General features: G+C 40.3%; 2 protein-coding genes across 10 annotated transcripts in view; both read left to right on the top strand.

Moving 5' to 3' along the window:
* Positions 1–9,711, top strand: part of DIDO1 (death inducer-obliterator 1) — a 66,479-nt gene extending 56,768 nt beyond the window's left edge. For all 9 annotated transcript variants that reach the window (XM_083618270.1, XM_083618269.1, XM_083618260.1 and 6 more), the window contains one exon: positions 4,576–9,711. In XM_083618270.1, coding sequence (XP_083474396.1) covers positions 4,576–7,871 — 3,296 coding nt within the window. In that variant the 3' untranslated portion in view covers positions 7,872–9,711. The remainder of the gene's footprint in view (positions 1–4,575) is intronic.
* A 3,557-nt stretch (positions 9,712–13,268) lies between these two features.
* On the top strand, positions 13,269–24,380 carry TCFL5 (transcription factor like 5). Its single transcript, XM_083618801.1, has 6 exons — positions 13,269–15,307; positions 17,781–17,973; positions 19,603–19,759; positions 21,532–21,769; positions 22,554–22,695; positions 23,296–24,380. Exons 1-6 carry the CDS (start codon positions 14,577–14,579, stop codon positions 23,416–23,418), a joined length of 1,584 nt encoding a protein of 527 aa, XP_083474927.1. The 5' UTR covers positions 13,269–14,576; the 3' UTR covers positions 23,419–24,380.
* Positions 24,381–24,382: the final 2 nt, after the last annotated feature.

Genomic DNA, 24,382 nt, shown 5'->3' with positions numbered 1-24,382 from the left:
AGCCTTTTTTTTTAAAAAAAAAACAACACAACAATTTTCTGCTTTCCTCAAAAGCAACTATAATAATCATACTGCTTACTAGATAGCCAGCGCTTGTTGGTCAGGCTGAGCACAACTAACGTTGAGGGATTGTGTAAACCAGTCTTAGTACTGCTGCCAGTTCCAATTATGAATAAGGGACATTACGGTGGATGCTCGGGTTGTGAACATGATTCGTGCGAGAGGCACGTTCGCAACCTTCAGCGCACGCGCGGGTCGCGATTCAGCGCTTCTGCACATGTGCAAGCGCCGAAACCCGGAAGTAATCCGTTCTGGTACTTCTGGGTTCGGCACGGTGCACAACCTGAAAACACACAGCCTGAAGCGTCTGTAACCCGAGGTATGACTGTATTGAGGTTCAGGTAAAGAAGGCTGTAAGAAAGATCACTGAAGTAGCCCTACAGCTGCTTAATGAGCAGCACTGGTTTGCACCTACCGTGGTGACAAATCTTTTATGAAAACTTACTTTATAAAAATTCTTGGTTTTATGTCAAGAAATAAGCGTTCAGGGCTTTTTAAAAGTTTATGGGAGTGATGACATGAATGTCTTAATTTCTTAGAAACAGTAAGCCTCCATATACTTACCTGAATTCATAATATGGGCAGCAGCAACTAGACAGGAATTGATAAGTTTCCCTTAGGGGTCATATTTTTAATATAGTTTACATTCTTTCCTCTGATTCATATTCAGATCAATCTAGGAATATAGTGTACAGTAAAAAATACTAGTGGTTTTTTTTAAAAGGACTAGCTTTAAAAAAAATAAATCAATATTTTTAACCTTCCTCCAGAAACAAATGTTGGTATACACTTTTGTAACTAGGCTCTTTTTTAACTAGGCTCTTATAAAAGATGAACCTAAGATGAACCTGCTGAATCAGGCCATTGGCCCATCTAGACCAGCATCATGTTCTCAATGGGGCCAACCTGTGAGATGCCTGTGAGAACTGGACCATGAGCACAACAGCACTGTGCCCACCTTAGATCCCCAGGAACTGGTATTTAGAGCCATAGTGCCTCTGACTGGAGGTTGAATAGAGTCATTGAGGCATGTAGCAGCCATTGATAAACTTTAATAAATAAATTGGCTTACATGGTTGCTCATTATGCCTCCACAAAGAGTATAGTCTCTTTGTCACATTATCCCCAATAGTCATTGCTTGTAACCTGGCTTGCTTCATGTTTCCATTATCCACAGAGGCTAAACGGCCACGCAGAAGCTGCTTTCTTAAGTAGTGGTTTTAAATTTTATAGGGTTTGTATTTATAAGCTGGTTTATAAAACATTTCTGCCCACCCTTTCTAAATTAACTAGGTTAGTTACTTATAACCAGTTATTTAATACTTCTTAGCTGTGCACAAGAGATTGTAGTTAACTAATGCAAAATCATTTTTATTTCCATGTAACTTCTCACCTACATCCCCATTGGTTTTAAAACTGGGTTGGCCACCTTGAGGGCAATATAAGCATATATAGTTTGAACCCAGTAAGCCTAGCTCAACACTACACAACACTTTTGAATGCCAGCATTACAGTAGAACTGCTCAGAGTGTCAAAAAAGTGATGGAAGGAGAAAACACGGCTTGACAGAAGTGTAGGTGGATTGTTCTGGGAACACCAAAGTTTATGTAGAGTACCACAGATCTTTGTAAGATTAATAGGCAAAAGCTGATCAAATTGTCCATGAAAGATTAGGCACAATTCTCTGCATGGTCACTCAGAAGTGTGCCCAGTGAGTTCAATGGGAATTACTCCCAGGTAATGGTGTAAAGGACTGGAAGATAAATTAATCAGAACAGTTAAGGAGATGCAAATGATAGCTTCCTTCGGAATTACAAACTAATTTTTTTAAAGGTCAGAATAAACATTTTTCACAACTGTTTTTTTTAATGTGGAGTTATTAGTAATGATCATTCTACATTTATTCTTTGCTGCTCTAAAACATTTTGTCTTCTAAAAGTACTTTCCTATTTCATGCAATACATTTGTTAAGTCGTTGGTTTTTATCCTTATTCAGCAGACTTTCTGAGCACATGCTACATTTTAAACAGCCAAACAATTCATACTTTTCAACTGAAATGCCAACTTCCTTCATTTTAAGAGAAACAAAGTGAAGTTTTTTCCTATTAAATATATTTAGGGCAACTTAAGTTAATAAACATGATCAGTGTTAAGATCAAAATCTTAAAAAGTAATAGTAATGGAAATGATTAGTACTTTAGCTTTACTTAAAGATCACACAGAAAGGAGAATTGAACACAACCAACTAAAAGGAGAAAATCAAAATAATGCATTGACTGTCAAAATGTACAGTAGTAGCCACTCCAGTAATTATTACTTTAATGATTGTGGTAGGCATCTGATGGGCTAAATCACTGGGATTGCTAGATGAAAATATTGTATATAATGCAGAACTAAGATATAAAAAGACTACAAATTTGGAAAGAATGCATCAGTTGAATATTGTACTTGCCCTTAGCCTCCTCCAAATGATAATACATTTAATGCAAATTGGAAAGAAAATTATTCTCACAAGATGAGATCCTTCATCCTAATTAGTTAGCACTCCTCTAATAAATTGAAATAGACTACTTAATATTTGATCTGTTTTACTGTAACCTATTAGGGTGTGAACTGTCATGGCATTTAATTATTCTTAAGTCTATAATATTCATATACTCTTAACTATATTCCTGAACGTTTGCACAAGTGGGCAGAATCGACAGTAAAATTGGAGTTGAGGAAAGAAAAAGCAATGCATTATCAGACTCATCTACATGACTGTCCAGTTCTTAGGGCTGGAGTCTCTGTTGTATGTATAGTAATGTAAAACTTAAGTGCAACCTTATGAAACAACAACAGTGGTTTCCAAGGGCTTTATTATTACTTGTTTTCCATATATAATAGTATGATTGGTAAAAGTGTATGTATATTCTATTTGTTGACCTAGTGATACTAACCTTGTAAGGTTAAATCTCTATTGAAACATTTAACTAAACTGGAAATTGCTGGATCTCTCTCTCAGCAGTCTATTCCATAATTACCTCTGTTCCATTTCTCCTTTGAGTAATTCTGTATTTCCCCCAGTCATTATGTAGCGCTTTGTTAACCATCAATATGACTTACAGAAAGATCAGATGTTTGTATGTCTGCTGAAAGTAGGACTGGCAAAACTGGTGGTGTTGGGGATAATAATAATAATAATAATAATAATAATAATAATAATAATAATACAAGAACACCCTACTCATATGGCTGTTGATTTGTTAATTATTTGGAAATCATAAAAATGCACAGTTTTCTATTACCCTCTGATAATTTATATAGTTACTTGTAGAATCCTAAATTTGAGGATTCCACAAGTAACTAATAAGAGCCACTCTTTATTAAGGATCTAATCAGTCTCTGAAAGGTTAATTGGTTAAAAAATACAGCAGCCAAATTACTGGGATTCCATTTAGAACTCATGTTACCCTAATTCAGGGTGCTCACGCTAGTATTTAAAGCCCTAAACTACGTCCCAGTGTCTAAAACACCTTATTTCCTACAGATACTCTTGGGTGTTAAGATCAGCAGAGAGGGCCCTCTTGATAGTTATGCCACCCTGGGTGGTGATGGCCTGGGAAAGGGCACTATGCGGCAGCTGCTAAGTTATATAATTCCTTCTCCACAGAGATGCATTCAGCACCTTTTAAAAACGTAGTTTCTGGTGCATGATGAAGACACACCTCTTTACCCTGGCCTTTGACACCTGAGATATATATTTTTGGTTCCCACCCTATTATTTTGATTGTATTTGTTTTAAATTGATATTAATATTGTGCATTACATTGCTGTAACCTGACATGTGACCTTGTGGGGTGGATGATAAACAAATTAATAATGCATGCTCACCTGGGAGTTAAGTACCATTGGACTTAATGGGACTTGGTTGTGGGTAGGCATAGGACTGTACTGCAAGGGTTGTGCTTTGTAGATAAGTGACATGATCCATGGAGGAATCTCATAGGCATCATGAACATACGCAGAGACGTTCGACTGGCTCCCTCCTTGCTGTCCTTCGGCCAGCAGGTGAAGCCATTCTTATTCCAACAGGCCTTTTAGTACTGATTTTTAAGGAAAGGGCTGGTGCTGTGAATTAAATAGTTTCCCCCTCCCCTAAGTTTTTAGCTGTTTCTATTTTATCTGTAAGCAGCCTTGAGTATCTGTCTGGGAGAAAGTTAAGGATGATGATAAGAACATCTTCATCATCATCATCATCATCAAGTGACAGTCACCAGTTTTACTACATAAAAGCATATATTGGTTTCTTAGTAATATTGAGAAGAAAATACAGTTTTTGACTTAGTTACAGTCTGATAGTTACTTTAATGTGCTGTTTTCCGCTAATTATTATTACATTCATTAATAAAGTAGAGTATGCATAGTGTTCTGCAACATTTTTCACATTGTTTGTTACAAATCTTAGCCATGACTGATTTCAAGCTTAATTTTTTTTTAAAAAAATCTTATATGAAATCTTGTTTTGTCTTACAGGTCTTGAATCAGCACGTCCAAACTTAATTCTTGGATTAGTAATTTGTCAGAAAACTAAGCGACCTGCAGCTGTACTGGAAACTGAAAAGATGGAAGAAAAGAAAAGCAGGATTCAACTGCAGGAAGAAACTGAAGTATCTGCGTACCCTAAAGGCAATATGGCTTCTCAGCAAGAGAAAAAACCTGCAAAATTCTCTCTCTATACTGGAGAAACAATTGTCAGTACAACACCACCTGGATCTCCTCCACCTCCACCCCCAGAGCCAACTTCTGCATTAAAAATATTGTCATCAATTAAATCTGGAAGCTCAGCCACTGTTGCACAGTCAAGTGCTTCTGTGTTGGGAATTAACACAGCTACTGCATCTTCTACTGCTTCCTCATCTTCAAAATCAGCCACACCACTTGATCACATCCTGCAAACTCTTTTCGGGAAAAAGAAATCTTTTGATCCTGTTTCCAAGGATTCTGAAGGTGGTCAGACTGAAATGCAGACTGTTGGTGAGGAAGGATTACCAGCAGCTCCCATACTTGATCCCATTGTGCAGCAATTTGGACAAATGTCGAAAGACAAAGCTATAGAAGAGGAGGAAGATGACAGGCCTTATGATCCGGAGGAAGAGTATGCTCCACAGAAAGCTTTTGAAATGCAAAGTTGTGAAAGTGGTCTTCAAAAAAGATGTGAAACTTCAGAGCAAGAAGATGAAGCCTATGATCCAGAAGATGAAACTATCTTAGAAGAGGCAAAGGTTACTGTTGATGATTTGCCTAATAAAATGTTTTCGGAATCTAAAAGCCACTCCTTGACAGCATCTTCTTCATTTGTGCCCGATGTATCTGCTCCACCATCTTTGGTAGAGCAACAGAAAATGTTAGAAGAATTAAACAAACAAATAGAAGAACAGAAAAGACAGCTGGAAGAACAAGAAGAAGCCCTCAGGCAACAACGAGCAGCTGTTGGTGTATCAATGGCTCATTTTTCAGTTTCTGATGCTTTGATGTCACCACCTCCAAAATCATCTCTAGCAAAAAATGAGCTATTCCAACATGAAAAACAAACTACTGAAAAATCTGAATTGCCTACATCCACAAGTCAAACTCAATTGTTAAATCAGGGAAGTGATCCTAGACAAAGTAGAGATCCCAGACAAGCTAGAAGGATTCTAACAGAGTGTAATGAAAGTGCTGACTCTAATGTAAAGCAGCATGTTATAGAATCACCTACAGTACCAATTCCTCCACCCAGCTTTGCAGGTCCATTGCAAACTGCACTTGACAAAGCAGATAAAACATTGATTTCTGTCCCTCATCCTAGTCATAAAGATGCATGGGTTACTAGTGAAAAAAGTTCTGTTATGTCTGAACAAGATGTGCCCACTATCAACCCTGAAAATGCCCCACAGGTTCACCAGGAAACTGTAAATAAACCAGCTTCTATTGAAACATCTACAACTGCACCTGTTCGTAAAGTACTGCTACCCACCCCTGTCAATCCATGTTTCCTCCCTACTTTCTCTTCACCTAACAGTGTTCAGTCTGTAGCTTGGTCAAATGAATCTCAGGAGAAAAATGTTCCAGGGGTAGCAAGGGATTCTTTCCCAAGCCCAGTGTTCCCATCTCAGGAGAAAGCTCCTGGCCATTTTGAAACAGAAAGAGGTCCATCACATTATGAAGACCAAAGAAATCCACAGCCTTGCCACTTTTATGAACAAATGGAGTCACCCACAATTAAAAATGATGAAGAAAGAGGTGGGCCCCCATTTTCTTCTCTTGGACACAAAAGCGGTCCTCCATTAATGAGTGGTGCTCCAGATTTCCATGGACAGAGGGGACTACCACAACAGTTTACTGACGGGCATAATCCTCTACCAAATAATGATGGACAAAGAGGGCCTCCACCCAACAGGTTTGGAGCCCCAAGAGCACCTATCCCTTCCTTATTTTCTGCACAACATGGACCACCACCACCACATTTTGGTGATAATAGGGGCCCTTCACAATCATTTCCTGATGGGCCAAGAGAAAGTGCACCTTCTCAATTTGAAGAGCATAGGGAACCTCACATGGAACACAGGGATTCCCAATATGCAGATCCCCAATATCATGAGATGAGTGGTGGTCCTGGACAATTTGAAGGACCTGAGCCTCCGCAGTTTATGGGAAATAGAGGACCTTCACCCTTTCCTTTCGGGAACCCAAGAAGGCCTCCACCAAATCAATTTAAAGGTCAAAGAGGAGGCCAGTCACCTCAGTTTGGAGTGCCAAGAGGTCCATCACCTAACCATTTTGGTGGTTCAAGAGGTCCTCCTCCAAATCAGTTTGAAGGACAAAGAGGACCTGCTCCAAGTCACATGCCAGGACCAAGAGGACTTCTACCACCACCGTTTGAAGAACGGAGAGGGAGCCCACCACCCAGGTTTCCAAATCAGAGAGGTCCAGCACCACATCAGTTTGGAGGACCAAGGGGACCTGCATCTGGTCCATTTCCAGAAAAAAATGAACCTCCCCCAAATAGACATAACTTTCCAGGACAATCTCAGCAAGGTATGAAGCCAAGCCCCAGACCACTCTTGGATCTTCCAAGTCATCCACCTCAGCACAGGAAAGAGATGTGGGATGAAACTGGACCACCTGCCTCTCATCCTAATACTTCAGGGCAGGGTTCTGAGACAGAAGCACAGTGGTCAGCATCTGATTTTCGAGATGGCCGAAGTAATGACTATAGAGCTCAGACTTTTGAAGGGAGACAAAGAGAGAGATTTGAGGGAGGTAATAAGGAAAAAATACTAGAGCAGTCTGATCAGTCAGATAATCGATCAAATAGAGTAATGGATGATAGACGACGAGATCGTGACCACAACTGGGCTTGGGAAAGGGACCGTGGCAGAAACTGGAATAGGGGGAGAGAAAGGGAATGGGAGAGACATAAAGAAAAAGACTGGGATAAAAACAGAGAGAGAAACTATAACAAAGACAGGGATAGAGATTCAGAACGGGGGAAAGACTGGGAAAGAACCAGAGAGAGAGCCAGAACCAGAGATGGAGATATTTACCGAAGACGAGACAGATCAAGAAGCAGAGACCGTGATTATGACAGATTCAGGGACAGAGAACGAGCTCGAAGTAGAGACAGAGAAAGGGATAGAGAAAGAGATAGAGACCGTGACAAAGACAGAGCAAGAGATCGCAAGGACCGGAGTAAAAGTAAGGAGTGCGATAAGGACTCTAAGCAAGAAACACAAACTGGTGGCCAAAGGGCATCACATGCAGAAGCTTCTTCCGCTAAGCAGACATAGAAACATAATTATTCTTCAATAATGAGCCACATGAGGAAGAAAAACATGACTCTTTATTACTTGTACATATTGTATATTCTGATCGTTAGGCATAGTTTGGTAAAACCTGTTTCACAAATGAGATTTTGGATTGTAAATGCATATATTCATATATTAAGCAGGTACATGCTGGACTTGCTACATTTTGTTCGCCTCCTCCCTCTATAAGATATTAAGGCACAATCCTTTCCCGCATGGGCACAGTGCCTGAGTACTGTTTTCCCCTAGCCTTGGACCATTGCACTGCCTGCTAGACCAGGGGTCTGGGATCAGGGGATCCAATATTCCATCCACACAGAAAAACTAATGCCTATAGCATTACAGTTCTAAAATGTTGCTTTTTTCCTCCTTACTTTGTCTTTAAATTTCCATTTACAGAAGTAAAAATGGGAACTCTCTTCAATGAGCACATTGCTTTTTATGGATGTAAAGTTATGTTTTCCACTAACTTGAAATGTAATTTTATGAAAATTTAAACAATATCTTAGAAGCCATACCATTACATCTTAAATATATAGTATTTTGGTGTTTCAGTACAATAGTTCCTACATTCAGGAGAGCCCAACATTTCTGTCCTGAGCTAATTAGGGCAGGATTTTGTGTATTTAAAGAAAGATTGCTGGGGAGCAGTATTTCTAGCAGCTGGCAGAGTATTTGAATAATAAACATTAAGCTTCTAGCTTCATTATCTTCCTTTTTACATGAGGGCATTTTGAGTTACAGATTTCAACTAAGACAAAAAAATGCCTAAGTAACCATATTTCCTATTTAGTTTAAGGTTTTTAATGTTGAATTTGTACAAAAAGTGTAATTGATTAAAAATTAATGACACCTCTATACAAAGCAACTCAACTTTTAAAACATACTTATTGGAAAACATTTTATAAATGGTTCAAATGACTGACTGAAAAGAGAGTAGTTTGCAGATCTAATCCTTTGTGCAGAATAAATATGGATAATTTAAGCAGTTTGACTTTTCCAGTGCTCAAAGTAAAATATTTGGACAAGTTGTGTTAAGTACCTTTGAGTCTTACTAATAACAATGGGAGACATTTAAGTATGTAATAATTGCCCCATTGAAATATGTGGAGCTTAAAAGTGCTTAAATTAGTCTAGAATACATCCTCAGTCCTGTTCTTGCCACACTCATGGCTATCTTGATAACATTGGAAATAAATATTTGTGTAAAAAATGGAGTAGTAAACCTGATACTAACAAATCTGCTTTAAAGAGGAGAGCTTTTCACTGTGAAATAATGCAGTATACTATTACTTTTCCTGTATCTTTCAAGTTCATAATTCAAAAGAATGCATGGAGGGAAATCCTACCAGTTTAACTGAATTTATGCACTTATAGTTGAGCAGTTACTTTGATATTTTTATAAACATTTTGCAAATGTAAAAATAGATTCGTAACATTGGCATTTTCAGATCTGCATTTCAAGTAGCACTACTCCTATAAATAAATCACTACAGATTTACACTTTATATTGGTACATCTTACACTTTAAACATCAAGGACAAACTGATTTAAACAATGACCTGTATGCAAAACTCTTTTGCAAAAATATTAAAAAGAAAGAGGTAGTGTAGAACATAAATATCTACTATGATGTAATTTTTCTATTCAAAATGTTTCTAACTTAGATATATATGAAAGTATGCAAAATCAAGTGTTTGTTTAGGTTTATTTGAAAGGGGTTTCTGTAAATTGTATTTTATATTTCAGAATATATCACTGTACATTAAATGTGGAACTTCATAGGTTTTGTTACTGTAAGTCAAATAAACATCTAAAGAAAGCCGTTGTATCAAAATTTTCATAGGAACTGATGGCAAAATCTGCCACATTAATCCAAATACACTACTCTAATGCTTCAGTTTCTTTGGGTGGTTGATTCCAGAACAGGGTATCTCTATTTTGAGAAGATGCAAGAGGAATGGGTAGCTGACTTTGCAACCACTAGATGAGCTCTTCAGCCAGAGATCACTTAGTAAAACGAGGAATACGTCACTCAAATAGTTTAACAACAACAAAAAAGTATGGTCATTTGGTTGGCTGTTGGCCAAACAGTCCTGTGACATGATGCTCAGTGCTCCATCTGCATGTCAGTATAGCAGTCATGGCTCTCAGTACTACACTGAACCCTTGCACTCATGCAGCAATTGATGCAATCCCCAGTGCTCTTTATTGGAAAGATGTCGTTTCTCTACAAAACTAGCCATAAAGTATATTTGAGAATGATCAAGGTACTTCAAACACTCACCTTAGAGACCAATTAAGTTTGCTATTGGTATGAACTTTTGTGTGCATGCACACTTCAGATATGCACACGAAAGCTCATACCAATAACAAACTTAGTTGGTCTCTAAGGTGCTACTGGAAGGAATTTGTTTGTTTGTTTGTTTGTTTTGACTACGGCAGACCAACACGGCTACCTACCTGTAACTCACAAAACAGATACTGTACTAGGAAAGCCTCACCTGGGGGATGGCTGGCATTTGTAAACCTATTATTGAAAGAGGGTGTGTGAAATGTACCCCCCCCCATGACCATTGTACTTTTACATTAACAATAACTGAAATTTGGTACACATATGAGCTGTATGCAGAGCTCCAAGTTTAGGCTGAATTTATGTTGAAGGGAATGGGATTACACCATTCATCCTGTCCCTTGAATGTACATGTTCAGTGCAGAAGCTAAAAGGGTGTCCTTCCTGTATTACCGGGGGGGGGTGTGTGTGTGTGTGTGTGAAAATGTGGAGTTTACTTTGGTGAGTCAAATCTTGGTGCACAAAAATATAGATTCCAGTATTCCAGCAAAACACTATGTATATTGTTTGGTAAGCCAAACCCTATGGAATATTGCTCTGAATATCTCAGCACATGGTTAAATTGGGCTGGGAAGTGGAGGAGGTGCACCACTGCCTGCCAATAATAATGACAGTTTTTAGAGCAAAGGTGGGGCACATTGGCATATGATATGGATCTTTGATTACAGAATGAGAGCTAAAAGAATTCAGTGGTTTCAAGAGTCCCTAAAGTCTGCTCAGAACTGCTGCAGTGATAAAGGAGGCTAAATACTTCAAACAATTCGTCCTGTACTTTTACTCCAAATCTGAGCACCCTCATTTATGTAGCCAGAATAAATGAACGAATTCCTATGCCCCACAAATAACCCAGAGATGCATTTTAAATAAAAGCACACATTCTACTCATGTAAAAACACCAGGCAAGCCCCACAAATAATCCAGAGGTGCATTTTAAATAAAAGGACACATTCTGCTAATGTGAAAACATGCTGATTCCCAGACTGTCCGCGGGCTAGATTTAGAAGTTGATCCCCCAGGCCTTAGTTTGCCTACCCATGCCATAGATGCCAACTCCCTGGGTGCCCAAGCACCCACAAATTTTGGTGCCAGGGCCATGCACCCCGCATGGCACCCATGGTCACAGGGCCAAGCTGCCACTCCTGTAAGATACATAATGTTCATCTGTGACAGATTTCAAACATTTTGTTTTCTTGCACAAAAGAGCGATGAAACACAGCTGACTTACAGGAATTGGCTACCTCTTATTTAGTAGAAGGGGAATGTAGGATTAAAACAGGCAGCAAGGCTGTTTCACATACAGTGGTACCTCGGGTTACAGACGCTTCAGGTTACAGACTCTGCCAACCCAGAAATAGTACCTCGGGTTAAGAACTTAATTCGTTCCAGAGGTCCGTTCTTAACCTGAAACTGTTCTTAACCTGAATCACCACTTTAGGTAATGGGGCCTCCTGCTGCCGCCGCGCCACCGGAGCCTGATTTCTGTTCTCATCCTGAAGCAAAGTTCTTAACCCGAGGTACTATTTCTGGGTTAGCAGAGTCTGTAACTTGAAACGTATGTAACCTGAAGCGTATGTAACCCGAGGTACCACTGTACATTTATTTATCACTCAGTAAAGCATTGGGTGGCAAATTTCCTGCCCTGCCCAGTAGCCATCACAGCCTGAATGCATCAGGACACTGTAGCAGCTGAAATTATCACAAATATATTTTAATAGTGTCAATTCACATATTCACCTGCAAATTGTCAAGTTTTAGGTCTTGCGATACTGCAGCAAGCTAGAACTTACCTTTCCACCCAGCCATCACTATAGCAAACTTTGGTGGGAAAGTATGGATAGGACTGTCGTCCAAATGGAGTCACCAAGAAACAATGGAGCTATCCATGTACTTGCAGAAGCCGCAAAAATCCACAAAATAAAAAAATATTCAAAACAGCCCAGTGAGTTAGCCAGCAAAAGAATTTGATGCAGCTGACAGCATTATGTCAGCAATATATTCTATAATACATGGAAGTCCTGAAATTGTTCTTTTATTTTTGCAACAACTGTAAAGTTAGGCTAGGGAAACCTAAGGGGAAAGGTGATTTCTTTTGGAGATACTTAAGAGAAAAGAATTTAGCTTAAGGAACATTTCCGCTTTGTGGAACAGTTGCCTCTTCCAGAAGTTTAACATTTAAATAACAATTATGTAAATATAAATGGTAATGCATATATTTATTTAGAAGCATTTATGCTGTATACCGCTTAATATTTCAAAACTCTCTTAATGAGTTTGAACTGTTCTTGGCTTTTATCCTAGAGATTCAGGACCAGCCCAAACTAGCAAAACGAAACGAACTTTTTTTTTAATACTCAAAGCAATTAAGCAAAACAAAACTCATATTTAAATGTGTTATGGTTCAGAGGAGGGTGCAATATGTGATTTTTTTTAAAAAGTGTATGTGTAGCCGGACTTTTGCAAATTAGGGTTTACAATCCCGGGAGTTTAATCCCATTTTCTGAACAGATGTGCAAATAATTGTGCAGAAGGAAACCAGCCTTTGCAATTGAATGCAAATTTTTTCACTGTACTGTATATCCTCGGAAACGCGGAGGATAATTTATGATTTGATGTGATTTCTATACCGCTTTATGCGGTATTTATTTTATTTTTTTAAAATCTGTTGTGTTGCCCAATGTGGAGCGGGATGCTCTGGATCAACGATCCAAGGGGATCTTGCCCTTGGAGAGATGCTGCTGCTGCTGCGCCCAAGGAGCCCCTTTACCTAGGAGCAAGCCCCGCAGGATTCAGCGGCGCTTACTTCCGAGTAGGCATGGACTGGCTTGAGCCCCTCATGCTTAAGGGACAGGCCCACCGAAGCCGACGGGGCAAGAAGCTTCGGCTCCCGAACGCCTCACGTCCCTTGGCTTCCAACGGGCCTACTCGAGAGGAGCAGCAGGACTCGAGTCTGGCCTCCAAGCCCCACAAATAACGAAATAACCGCGACTGGCAGCCTCCACACGTAGCGTTACCGGGGAGTAAGTACCTCGCAGCCGCTTAAGGAAACGAAACACTGAGGGAATGAGGCGAATGCCGCCTCCCTATTCATTCTTCGCAGGTGAAGAACCTGCGGCCCGTGAGGCGCCATATTGTGTAGCAGAAGCTTTATAACGACGGCGGCGGGGGTGACTTTTGTTGAGGGGTTTAACGCTCCCCCCCCATAAAAAAACCCGTCCATTACATGCAAGTTTATGACGGGGGAATTCGCTTCCTATGGCAGGGAATAACGTGGAGGGATTTTTTTGTTTTGTTGTTTGGGTGTGTGTGTATGGAGAGCAGAGACCGTGAGGTGGAAGACATGGCGGGCGACAGTTGAACCCCCCCCCCGCCATCCCCAAAGGCACTGGTTGAGGGAGCTGGCGCGGCCGTTGCTCCCTCGGCCTCCAACGAGGCGTGGGCGGGGCTTCCCAACGCCCCTCCCCTCCGCGGTTTTGGCCGTTGGAGGAGTAGTTTGGGGAGGCGGGGCTTCGCCCCCCCTCGGGGAGCCCAGGGGCCGTTTGGAGGCGGGCGCGAGGGCTGAGAGGCGGGTGGTGGGCGGGGCCGCCCTCCCGTCGGTTGCTAAGGGGGTGCTTGGTTACCTGGTTTGGGCCTGCCCTCAGAGGTGGGCAGGTGGGGAGGCTGACGCCATTGGTTACCTGCCTGGAGCTGGCCAGGTTTCCTCCCCAATTCGCATCCCACCCCCAGAAAGGAGCTTTGATTGCATGCTTCACCTGCCACTGGAGAAGGGGGGGTCTTATTCAGAAGGGGCTCAGTCCCACTTTCCCCTTGAAAAGTTTGATTGCCAGGGGCTGAAGACACCCTCTAATTGTTTTTAAAAATATTATCTTATGCATTTTTAAAGGGTGGTGTGCTTTTCCTTTTTGGCTCTGGGTTTTGAAGTACCCTGCGCTTCACCTTTAAAAAAAAGGATAGGACCCCCTTTCCATCCCCCAAACCCATCCACACACACACACATCCCAAGGGAGGATTGGATATTTTATTTGGCATCTTTTAACTTCAGGCACTTTTTGGAGAACGTAACATTTCAATTTTTAACAAAACATTGAGCCACTCATATGCTTTGGATGCCATCGATGTTTTTTAGCTGGTGATGGCGCTGTCAAGAATTGGGAAAGTTAATGTGCAGAGGATGTAATGGAAGCATAAGGCAATGCAACAACTGTTTTGTGCAGGCTAATCACATCTTTAAAAGCACTAGCTCCTGATTGCACCTATTATTTGGAAAGTTTTGTAGTGTTTACTACCTGTACATTCAGCTTTCTGAAGACTTTGAGACATTGGTATTTGCCAGTATCATGTCAGACTCAACCTCCAAGGTGTCCGAAACTTCCAACCCTCGGGCTGTGGTTACAGATCCAGCTTCTACTGCTTCTGCTGCTGAAGGCCCAGCAGATTCCTCTTTTGGTGAGCAAAACCTGAGCTTCACCACCACAGATCTCAGCCTGGTGGAAATGACAGAAATAGAATACACACAACTTCAGCACATACTCTATTCCCATATGGAGGCGCAAGCAAATGAAAATGAAGGAGAAAATAGGCTGAATTCAAGTTCCTTCTCCACTAACAATCCTGCAAATCAATCACAATACCTGTCATCATCTAGTAACAGCCTAAGTGGCTTTTCATCAAACAGTTCTGGAAACCAGTCACTTTATCCCATTATCTGTCAGTCTGGTTTAGCCTCTGACAGCAATTTCATGGGTCCTAATCAGTGTCTAGGGCACATTGACTTCCAGGAGCTAAGAATGATGTTGCTCAGTGAGTCTAGCATCCCTCCAAACCAAGCTGAGAAAACCCCTAATAGTAGCTCTGTGGAGATGTCTGGGCAGAGTTCAGTTAAAGCCAAACATAGTGAAAACTTGGGCGGGCTAAATAAAGAAAATTTGCCTGTGGAAAATTCAGCACCAATTCTTGAATCCAGAGCCAAATCTGCAGTCCGTGTTCGATTGGAAGACAGATTCAACAGTATCCAGGCTGAACTTCCCAGATGTCAAGAAACCCAGGAAACTGGAGTAGCCATTAACAAGTGTGTTACATTTTTATTTCCTTTAATCTCAGCTTAATCATGTATATTAACTGTGGTCTCTGTCAATCGAACATTAGAAATACTAGGGTGCATACCCAAGATGCTTTGCATTTATTAATAAGGAATAATTCCAATCTGTAAGTTCTGATTTCTATCAATTAAAATTGTGTGGATTCACCGTTTGATACATATATACAAAGGGGTGGATAGGCAAGAGTAATTGGTAGTAAGTGATTTTAGACCTGTCTCCAATATTCCTTAACTATATCATGTGTGCGTCCTAGATCTTACCTGGTGTTAGAAAAACTAGCATTTAAACTGAGCCACACTCTAGTGTATATGTAAGCTTTTGGGGTGTTCCTCATGTTCTTTGGATCTACATGATTTTTTTATCTCCTGCACTTTCAGTTTTGCTGCTATACGAAGACCACTAGAGTGCAAGCTGTGGCAAAATGCCAATTACTTTTACTTTTGAGGAAGCTCTAGCTCTAGATCTCCTGTATCAAGTAGAGGATTATACCAGAGTAGGATGGTCATGTGTACCGAGGACAGTCTTCTGTATGAAGGGCTTCTGGTTCAAATGTGTTTAATTATAAATAACCATTAGAAAGGAGAGCAGAGGTCTTGAAGTTCTGCATCAGTAGCAGCTGGAAACAGACTAAGCAGGCACACAAGACACCTAGTCACAGTTTTGTGAGATTTTCATATAAATATTGCATTTGTATTGAAATTGTGGTAATTATTTCTAAATTTGCATTTTTGCATATAAATTAAAACATGCAGCTTATGGGCAAATCTGTTCTCTATTGTGGTGGTGTGTTTCATTCTTTTGGCAATGCATGTTGCCACCCTAGACCAGGTGGTCTACAAGGCCCCCTCCAATTCTTTTATTCCATATCAATTCTATATCAAACTGTAGATTTTAAGATTTCAATGTCATTACATTATCCACCTGTGGATGGATCCATCAGCATACTCGCACTCTAAAAACTGTAGTATGCCATTTTTCCAGCAACTTGCTTTTTTTATTTATTTGTGACTGGCATCATTTGATAAACATGGTTAAAGCCAAGCCTTGGCTGGTGGATTTATACTGCACTTTTCTTTTTACAATAACCCTAAAATTCTGAGTGCCCATGAAGTAAGCCCATAATGCTGAGCTTATAGTTGCAATCCTACCAGTGATTGCTACCATATATCACAGCATTGCAAGTCAGTACCAAACAACCAACCCAGACTTCCTGTCCATGTACCCAAGGGCCACTCCACGCCATGTGCCAGCAAAGCTGGGTTTGTTACACAATAGGGAGCTGCAGGCAGCCCAGGTGTGTGATGTGTCCTTTCTTTACATATAATAAAAATGCAAACGTTTCATCACACTGCAGTTCATCTGGCCACAGACAGGTGGTGCTGTGAACTATAGTGCGAAAAAGGTGGTGGATGGGTGGCCCAGGCAAGCTTCAGAGGGACAATCAGAACAGGCTGTAGCAGTTCCCCAGGAACTTCCCTGCTCTGCTGGCTCCTCCACTTGCCAGCTATGGGGTCCTTGCTCCCATGATCCAGAGCCCCAGACTAGCTGGTGCCACTCCAAATTGGGGATCTTCTGCTTCTGCCATGGCTGATTAGAAGCATGGTAAGGTCTGCTAGTCTGCTGCTGTTGCCACCAATTAAAATGAAGTTGGCCTGGATAAAGCAGCAGCAGATCTTCAGCCTGACCTGCTGCTACTTTTGGCCTCCTTCCTTTGCCTGCCAGTCCAACTCATCATCCCACTTGGCTGTGCCAGCAGCATGAGGCGGAAAGGGGAAGATCTTAGGAGAGCTCTTTGCTCGAGGACGGGCACATGGTTCTCCCAGCGTTGCTCCTGGAAGCTGCCCCACACAGATGCTTTCCACCTTTGACATAGGAGATGGAATGCAGCTGTGCTTGGAGGCTGTGAAAGCCCTTTGCAATCCTACCCCCTTTCCCTGTTGCACCTCTAACATCATGGGTGCAGAGGAGAAGGGGAGAGGATTACAAAGGGCTTTGCACATCAGAGGTGCAAAGAAGTGTGTGGATGGCTCATAAAGTCTTTCCCCATCCTCCCCTTTTCATCCTCCAAGGTTGCAGCTTGAAAGGAGGAATGCAGAGAATGAAGAATGCTGCCGCTGCTGCTGCAAAAAGCAAGACAGAATCCTGCTGTTTAGAATACAGGCTTTTTTCTGTCTTTGCTCAGCTCCAACTCCCATTAACCCCAGCCAGCATGACCAGTGGTCAGGGATGATGGGATTTGTAGTCCATGTACACCAGAAAGGCTGTAGGTTCCTCATGCCTGAACCATTAGTTTATATATTGAAATATATGTTTGAGATGGGTTATATTAGAATTCTGAACCTATACTGGGTTGTCTACTGATGTGGAAGATTATGCAGCAAAATGGCTATTCTAATCCAGTCATTTCAAATAAGTGCCTTTGTTTATTCACTCCTTTTATAGTTTAGTAACTCTAATTCGCCATCCTTCAGAAGTGATGGGTGTTCCTCTCCACCAGCAACAGAATAAATGTACCACATTAGTGAAAAATAAGACGGCTGCTACTACGACTACTGCATTGCAGTTTACATGCCCACTGTTTAATCCGAATGTTTCTTCTCCTGTAACTGGAAATGCAAACCCTTCACAAACACAGGTTGGTATTTTTGAATTAATTATTATTATTACTATTATTATTATTATTTAAATTGCAGCCGTTTAGTTTCAAAGCTTTATATTAGTCATAGTAAAACCTCTGAAGAGAATGCATTAAACAAGAGAATTGTCAATCTGAGTTTTGAAATGTAAATGTATCTGCCACTTGTTTCATGTTATTTGGTGAAATAAATTAATTAGCATTGGCCAGGATATGAAGAGCCATTAGTCCAAGTAGACTTTAGACTTGTTTTTCTTGAGCAGAAAAAAATGGCTTCTTATCTGTTCTTAAATTCATTTCAACTTTTCTGTCTTCATTCTTTAGCTTCTACTGTAAAGTTCTTTCAATTCCTTCTTATAATCTTGACACTTACCTTGAGTTGTAATCTTATTTTTTTTATAACTCCCATTGCTCTTTTTCACTTTGATTTGTCAGTATTTGGAACAATCCTCTCTTCCCAAAATTGGAAATTTGCATCTTACATAAACCTTTCTAGACTGAAAGCTATTCAGATGAACTATTTCTTTGCCGGTTTTTTAAAACCCATACCTTACTATAATACTTTGTGAAGTTGGCAGTGGTAATAGCCTAAGAATCATAAATGGTATTTATATTAGGATGAGAGACAGAACTAAAGTCTACATGTCAGGTTGTATTAGCAATGAGATACAAATTGTAAAGCACTTTATTCATTGAACAGGGCTTTATAAATTTCAAAAAATATTGCAATGCCTAGCCTAGAGCTAATATAACAAAAATATGAGCATCATCCAATATCTAGAGCTACATTATAACTATAAGGAATGTGATCCAGGGTCTGATCAGCACAAGGTTTACTGCTAGTGCAATGGAATTTCCCCCCTCACCCTATGAACCCCTAAATCTGTTTTAGGGGTTCTCCCAACCTTCCAGAGCAGTTTTAGAGAAGGCATGGGGTGTCCTTGGGAGAGGAGAGGGAAGACTGTCACCTTACACAGAATGGACAAAGTAGTAGAATTCTGCCCGCAGTAAATGAAAGGGCCAATTGTAGTTAAAATTAATGACTTCATGACTAAGAGGGCAATCCTAACCATGCCTACTCAGAAGTAAGATCTATTTAATTCAGTGGTGCTTACTCCCAGGTAAGTGGGTTAGAATTTCATTAAAATTAACCATTTCATTACCATTCCATGACTAGCAGCAAATCCAAACTCAAGATTGGAATAGGCAGTTCTTGGGCTGCACTAGATGAGACTTTTCTGAGTACAGTGGTACCTCGGGTTACATACGCTTCAGGTTACAGACTCCGCTAACCCAGAAATAGTACATTGGGTTAAGAACTTTGCTTCAGGATGAGAACAGAAATTGTGCTCTGACGGCATGGCAGCAGCAGGAGGCCCCATTAGCTAAAGTGGTGCTTCAGGTTAAGAACAGTTTCAGGTTAAGAATGGACTTCCAGAACGAATTAACTTCTTAACCCAAGGTACCACTGTATGTGGAGTCATTGGATGGTGGAAGGAGAGGCTTAGCAGGAGCAGCACCAATGTAGCTTTAGGACTACAATGCCTGTAATATTCAGTAAAAGGGGAGGATAGCCAACATGATTTACACTTGGCTTCATTTAATACTGATACATACGTTTTCTTTTAGAGCTCTGGAGCCTCTGTTCTGGAAACAGCCAAACATCAAGATCTTGGGTTACCTCGAGCTTTTTCTATTTGTTACCAGCAGGAAATTGAGGCTACAAAACAGACTGTTGGTCCTAGAAATAAGGCACTGCCTGAACATGTTTGGATTAAATTAGGAGGTAAACTGCTGAATTTTGACTAAGTTTGTTGTCAGTGGCTATAACTTTGAAGTAATTCATTCTGATTTCTTAAGTTAGTTTTTTTTCAGAGAAGAGTAATCAAAAGATCATGCTTCTGTTTGACAAAATGCTTAATAAAAATGCATTCCCCAAGCATTTAAGGCAGCTTAGCTGTTTTGGAAGCTAGGAGGAAGCCCATGTGTGACCCTGACAGTTTATTGCTTTTCAGTTTCTGATCTCTATAAGCAGCAGTGACAATTATCTTTTGCATGGGGTGGTTTTGAGGTTGGGTGAAATGGGGTTTTTAGTGCTATGCATGCCCTTGGATGAAGTAACAGAATTGGAGGAAGTAACACAGAGCTCCAGAGAGAAACTGGCAAACAAATCCTTGGGCAGTCTTTTGCTGCCTTTCCTGAGATCCAGCTGTGATGGGTGCTCCAGGTTCTAGACATTTGAGACTCTGAAGTAGAGAGCCTGGGGCCAACCTATGTATGTACCTTCTCACAGCATTTGCTGTGCTGCATTACGGTATATAGAAATGTTTCCACTGCCATATTAAGCAAGTATAGCCATTAAGTAAGGTCTTAGTTTACTAATCATAGGGATTAATTTAAACAGTGGGGTAAATTTTAATTAGCAGGAGGGCTAAGAGATAAAATGCCCACTTGTTTATCTTTAAGGTTACTCTGGTTCTGGTGTGGCAGTAAAATAGGGAACAACAATGACTGGCAGTGTTTGTTTATTTAGTTGCAAGGTCTCTCAAATTTCCTTCAATAGCTGTACTGATGTCTTTGCTAAGCTGCAATATTATTTAAGGGTTATTTACATGTAAAAAGCAACTAATTATTGATCCACCACAATTATTTTAGTGGTGGACAGCCTTAGAAGCAGTAAACCAAAGCTGAGCTTGATACAAGGTGAAATTTTAGTTCAACCATACAATTTACTTATGGCAAAAAGAATTATTATTATTATTATTATTATTATTATTATTATTATTATTATTATTATATCCCACCCTCCCCAGCCGAAGCCGGGCTCAGAGCGGCTAACAACAATAAAAGTAACGCAGTTTACATAAAATCACAATCAATTAATTGAAATGCGTTCTAAAATCAATCCATTCTAAAATCAATTCAAAATCAAATTAACGGCAACCATTGGGCTAGAGTTCTGTGAGGATTACTGAAGGAGGGGGTCAGACTGTGCCTTGGCCAAAAGCCTGGTGGAACAGCTCTGCCTTGCAGGCCCTGCAGAAAGATGTCAAGTCCTGCAGGGCCCTAGTTTCTTGTGACACAGCATTCCACCAGATCGGGGCCACGGCCGAAAAAGCCCTGGCTCTGGTTGAGGCCAGCCTAACCTCCCTGTGGCCCCGGATCACCAAGATGTTTTTATTTGAAGACCGTAAGGTCCTCCGTGGGACATACCAGGAGAGGTGATCCCGTAGGTACGGGGGTCCTAGGCCATATAGGGCTTTAAAGGTTAAAACCAGCACCTTGAACCTGATCCTGTACTCCACCGGGAGCCAGTGCAGCTGGTATAGCACCGGGTGAATGTGATCCCGCGGTGAGGACCCTGTTAGGAGTCTCGCCACGGCATTCTGCACCCACTGGAGTTTCTGGGTCAGTCTCAAGGGCAGCCCCACGTAGAGTGAGTTACAATAATCAAGTCTGGAGGTGACCGTCGCGTAGATCACAGTGGCTAGGTCAGAGCGAGAGAGGTAAAGAAAATAAAAATGGCAACACATTTCTTTTTCCTCTTGTTTTGCAAAGGTGATGCTATATGTAAGCAAACAATAAACAAAAGAAGTCGTAGTCGAATACATCCCTTGGACACCAGTGTGCAGCGTAAACCGCTTGGTGATATTCAGAATGTGTGTGATACCCAAAACGCTGGCCCAGCTCATAGCACTTGGCAAGCAACACAACCAACCCAGAGCACACAAAGTGGAACTCAAGGTGGTACCTCTCAGCGTCGGGAGAGACATAACCGGATGGAAAGAGACAGAAGGTAATTGCTAGTGGTGGCCTCTGAAAAGAACACCCTTTTGTGTTTGGTTCTTAAGTTATCAGGTCTGTACGAATGAATTTGTTTTAATGTTAATTTGGTGTTGATTTACATGCCTCAATGTCATATATCTGGGTATTTATGACATTGATATACTGCCTTTCTGCCAGTGTACAATAGAACATATATTAAATAGTGGCTCATACTCCAGATACTGTACAAAAGGAGTGGGTGGAGTATGGAAAGGGAGGAGGAAAGTAACTAAATTAAGATATTAGCTGTTATTTCTACTGTCTGAGGCAGTATGCCTCTGAATACCAGTTGCTGGAAGCTGCAGGAAAGGTGTTGCTGTTGCACTCAATTCCTACTTACGGGTTTCTCTCAGGCATCTGGTTGGCCACAGAGAGAACAGATGCTCGACTAGATGGGCCTGATCTAGGAGGCTTTATGTTATTTATGTTCTTATGTGGCTTCAATCACAGTCAACTTTATAAATATTTGCAAAATTTTAATACAAACCTTACAGGCTCGTGTCCTATAACCAGAAAACTTAGGATTGATTTTAAGGATCCTCATGTTAGTACACTTGTGGTCTTTGATTCAGCATTACAGGGAGGAATAATGAGCGTTTTGTAAGCCCGGGAAACCTATTATAACATGTGCGACTGATGCTTTGCCACTATCTTCATCAAATAATTGGCTTCTAAGTTGCTGCACCTAATTAATAAATGTTTTATGTTACCGTTTCAAGCACTACTAGAACTCTCCATGTTGTATGCAATTCTAGGCGCAGAATCAGGATTTGTTGCGATGAACTTAATCTTCTGGTTCCATTTTGCACTTCGGATACTGACAAGGCAACAACTTTACAATGGACAACAGCATTTCTAAAATATATTCAGGAACGACATGGGGATTCTCTGAAAAAGGTCAGTAAGTTTCACATAAATGCGCAGAACAAAATGCATTAAAGCAATAACCAAATGCCTCGTGGAATTATGATAGGTACCTTGACCATTTACTTCAGTGGATACAGGAACACACATCTTCAGTGGCCTATGATCTTAAGCAGGATACAATCTCAGCCTTTAACTACCCGTTCATTTGAAAAATGAGGATAAAAATAATACTGTCATACATCACAAGATTGTTGTATAGAAATCTAAACCTTATCTACCTATTATTAAATATTATTAGGACATGCTTTCAACATTTTGGAACTACTATACTGCAAGCAATACCCACCTAGTATTTTCACTTCAGTTGGCTCCCCCCAGGTTAAATAGCTCCATCTGGACACCAGCTATTGTGCTGACAATAATGGAAGGGCAGCTCTTTATTTCTGGAGCTGCTCCACTCTGAAATAAATGTGTGTTTTGTTTTTTAAATACCTTCAAAAGTTTGCTAGGAAAAGCTAAAAGTTGCTTAGTAACTTCTCTCCTTTAGGGATAGCTGTGTGCCCCCACTTTCCCCAAGGTTTGCTCTTTCACAAGTCCATATCGTAATTATTCTCTGTGTCTGCTTTTTAGGAATTTGAGACCGTGTTCTGTGGTAAAACAGGCAGACGACTAAAGTTAACAAGATCCGATTCACTAGCAACGTGCTCGACACAGGAGATTACTCAGAATGGCACACCTATGGAGATAAAATAGTTGGCTCTCTATAGTCAAAAACTGGTGTAAAGGGTGAACATGCAAGGATTTGTATGAACTTTTAATTCAAATTCACCTGCTGGACTTCTCTTATGACTTACTGTCCTTTGAAAAATACCTAAGTGTTAAAGAAATGACACACTTTATTCCAAACAAAGAAGAAAAGCAAGACACCAACAACATTTATTTATTAGTGCTGCCCTAAGAAAAGCGTTGCACCAGAGGGAAGTAGAAAACAGCAGTACAAGCTAGTAACCCATTTTCTATATTTTTGTTTGTTTGTTTGTTTGCCAAGTATAATATAATTCAGATGTGTCAAACAGCAGCTTGTTCTTTTCAACCTTGTACACACTTGTACTGATATAGATAATTGTTAGAATGTCGTAACAACCAGTTTGGAAAAAGAAGAAATGTAACTAGTTTATAAATTATATAAAATATAGTAACTTGTATATAGTAACTGAGATTTGCCTTCCATTTCAAAATGTTCATACCTGTGAAACTAAAATATATAGAAAAAGCTTTTTGACAGTGTGTTATAAATACACTACTATTTAAAATATGTTTTGCATTCTCCAACGATTTTTAGTGCAGGATACAGTCAAGGAATTATCTGCTGCACAAATACCCACTGAAATGAACAGGAGAAATACAGCTGTGTGCTCTGGTGCAAATCTGATTTATTTCAATTGGGCTTCCATACGGAAAAAAAATCCAGATAATTGCATGATTTCAGTGCAAAAGTGGTATTTTGTAAACAGTACATGATTTTTAAGTGCACATAATATTTTCTTTTTTAAAAAAGACTAGTATTAGCAGTATGTGTTAGGAAAGCTGAAGCATTTGAGAAATAGTATATTTATTGAATTGAAAGTGGCTTCATTTATCTATCAAACAGATGATGCCAGTAAGTATTTCTTATACAGAACTCATCCCAAAATAAATACTGTTTAAATCACGGATA

This window comes from Podarcis filfolensis (assembly GCF_964270895.1).
Source record: "Podarcis filfolensis genome assembly, chromosome: 6".
NCBI classification, from domain to species: Eukaryota; Metazoa; Chordata; class Lepidosauria; order Squamata; family Lacertidae; genus Podarcis; species Podarcis filfolensis.
This window is presented reverse-complemented; position numbering and strand designations above follow the sequence as displayed.

Coding starts and splice junctions, on each gene's coding strand:
- TCFL5 (XM_083618801.1), top strand. CDS start 14,577: ATGTCAGACTCAACCTCCAAGGTGTCCGAAACTTCCAACCCTCGGGCT. Junction 15,308..17,780: donor ACTGGAGTAGCCATTAACAA/GTGTGTTACATT, acceptor CTCCTTTTATAG/TTTAGTAACTCTAATTCGCC. Junction 19,760..21,531: donor TGTTTGGATTAAATTAGGAG/GTAAACTGCTGA, acceptor TGTTTTGCAAAG/GTGATGCTATATGTAAGCAA.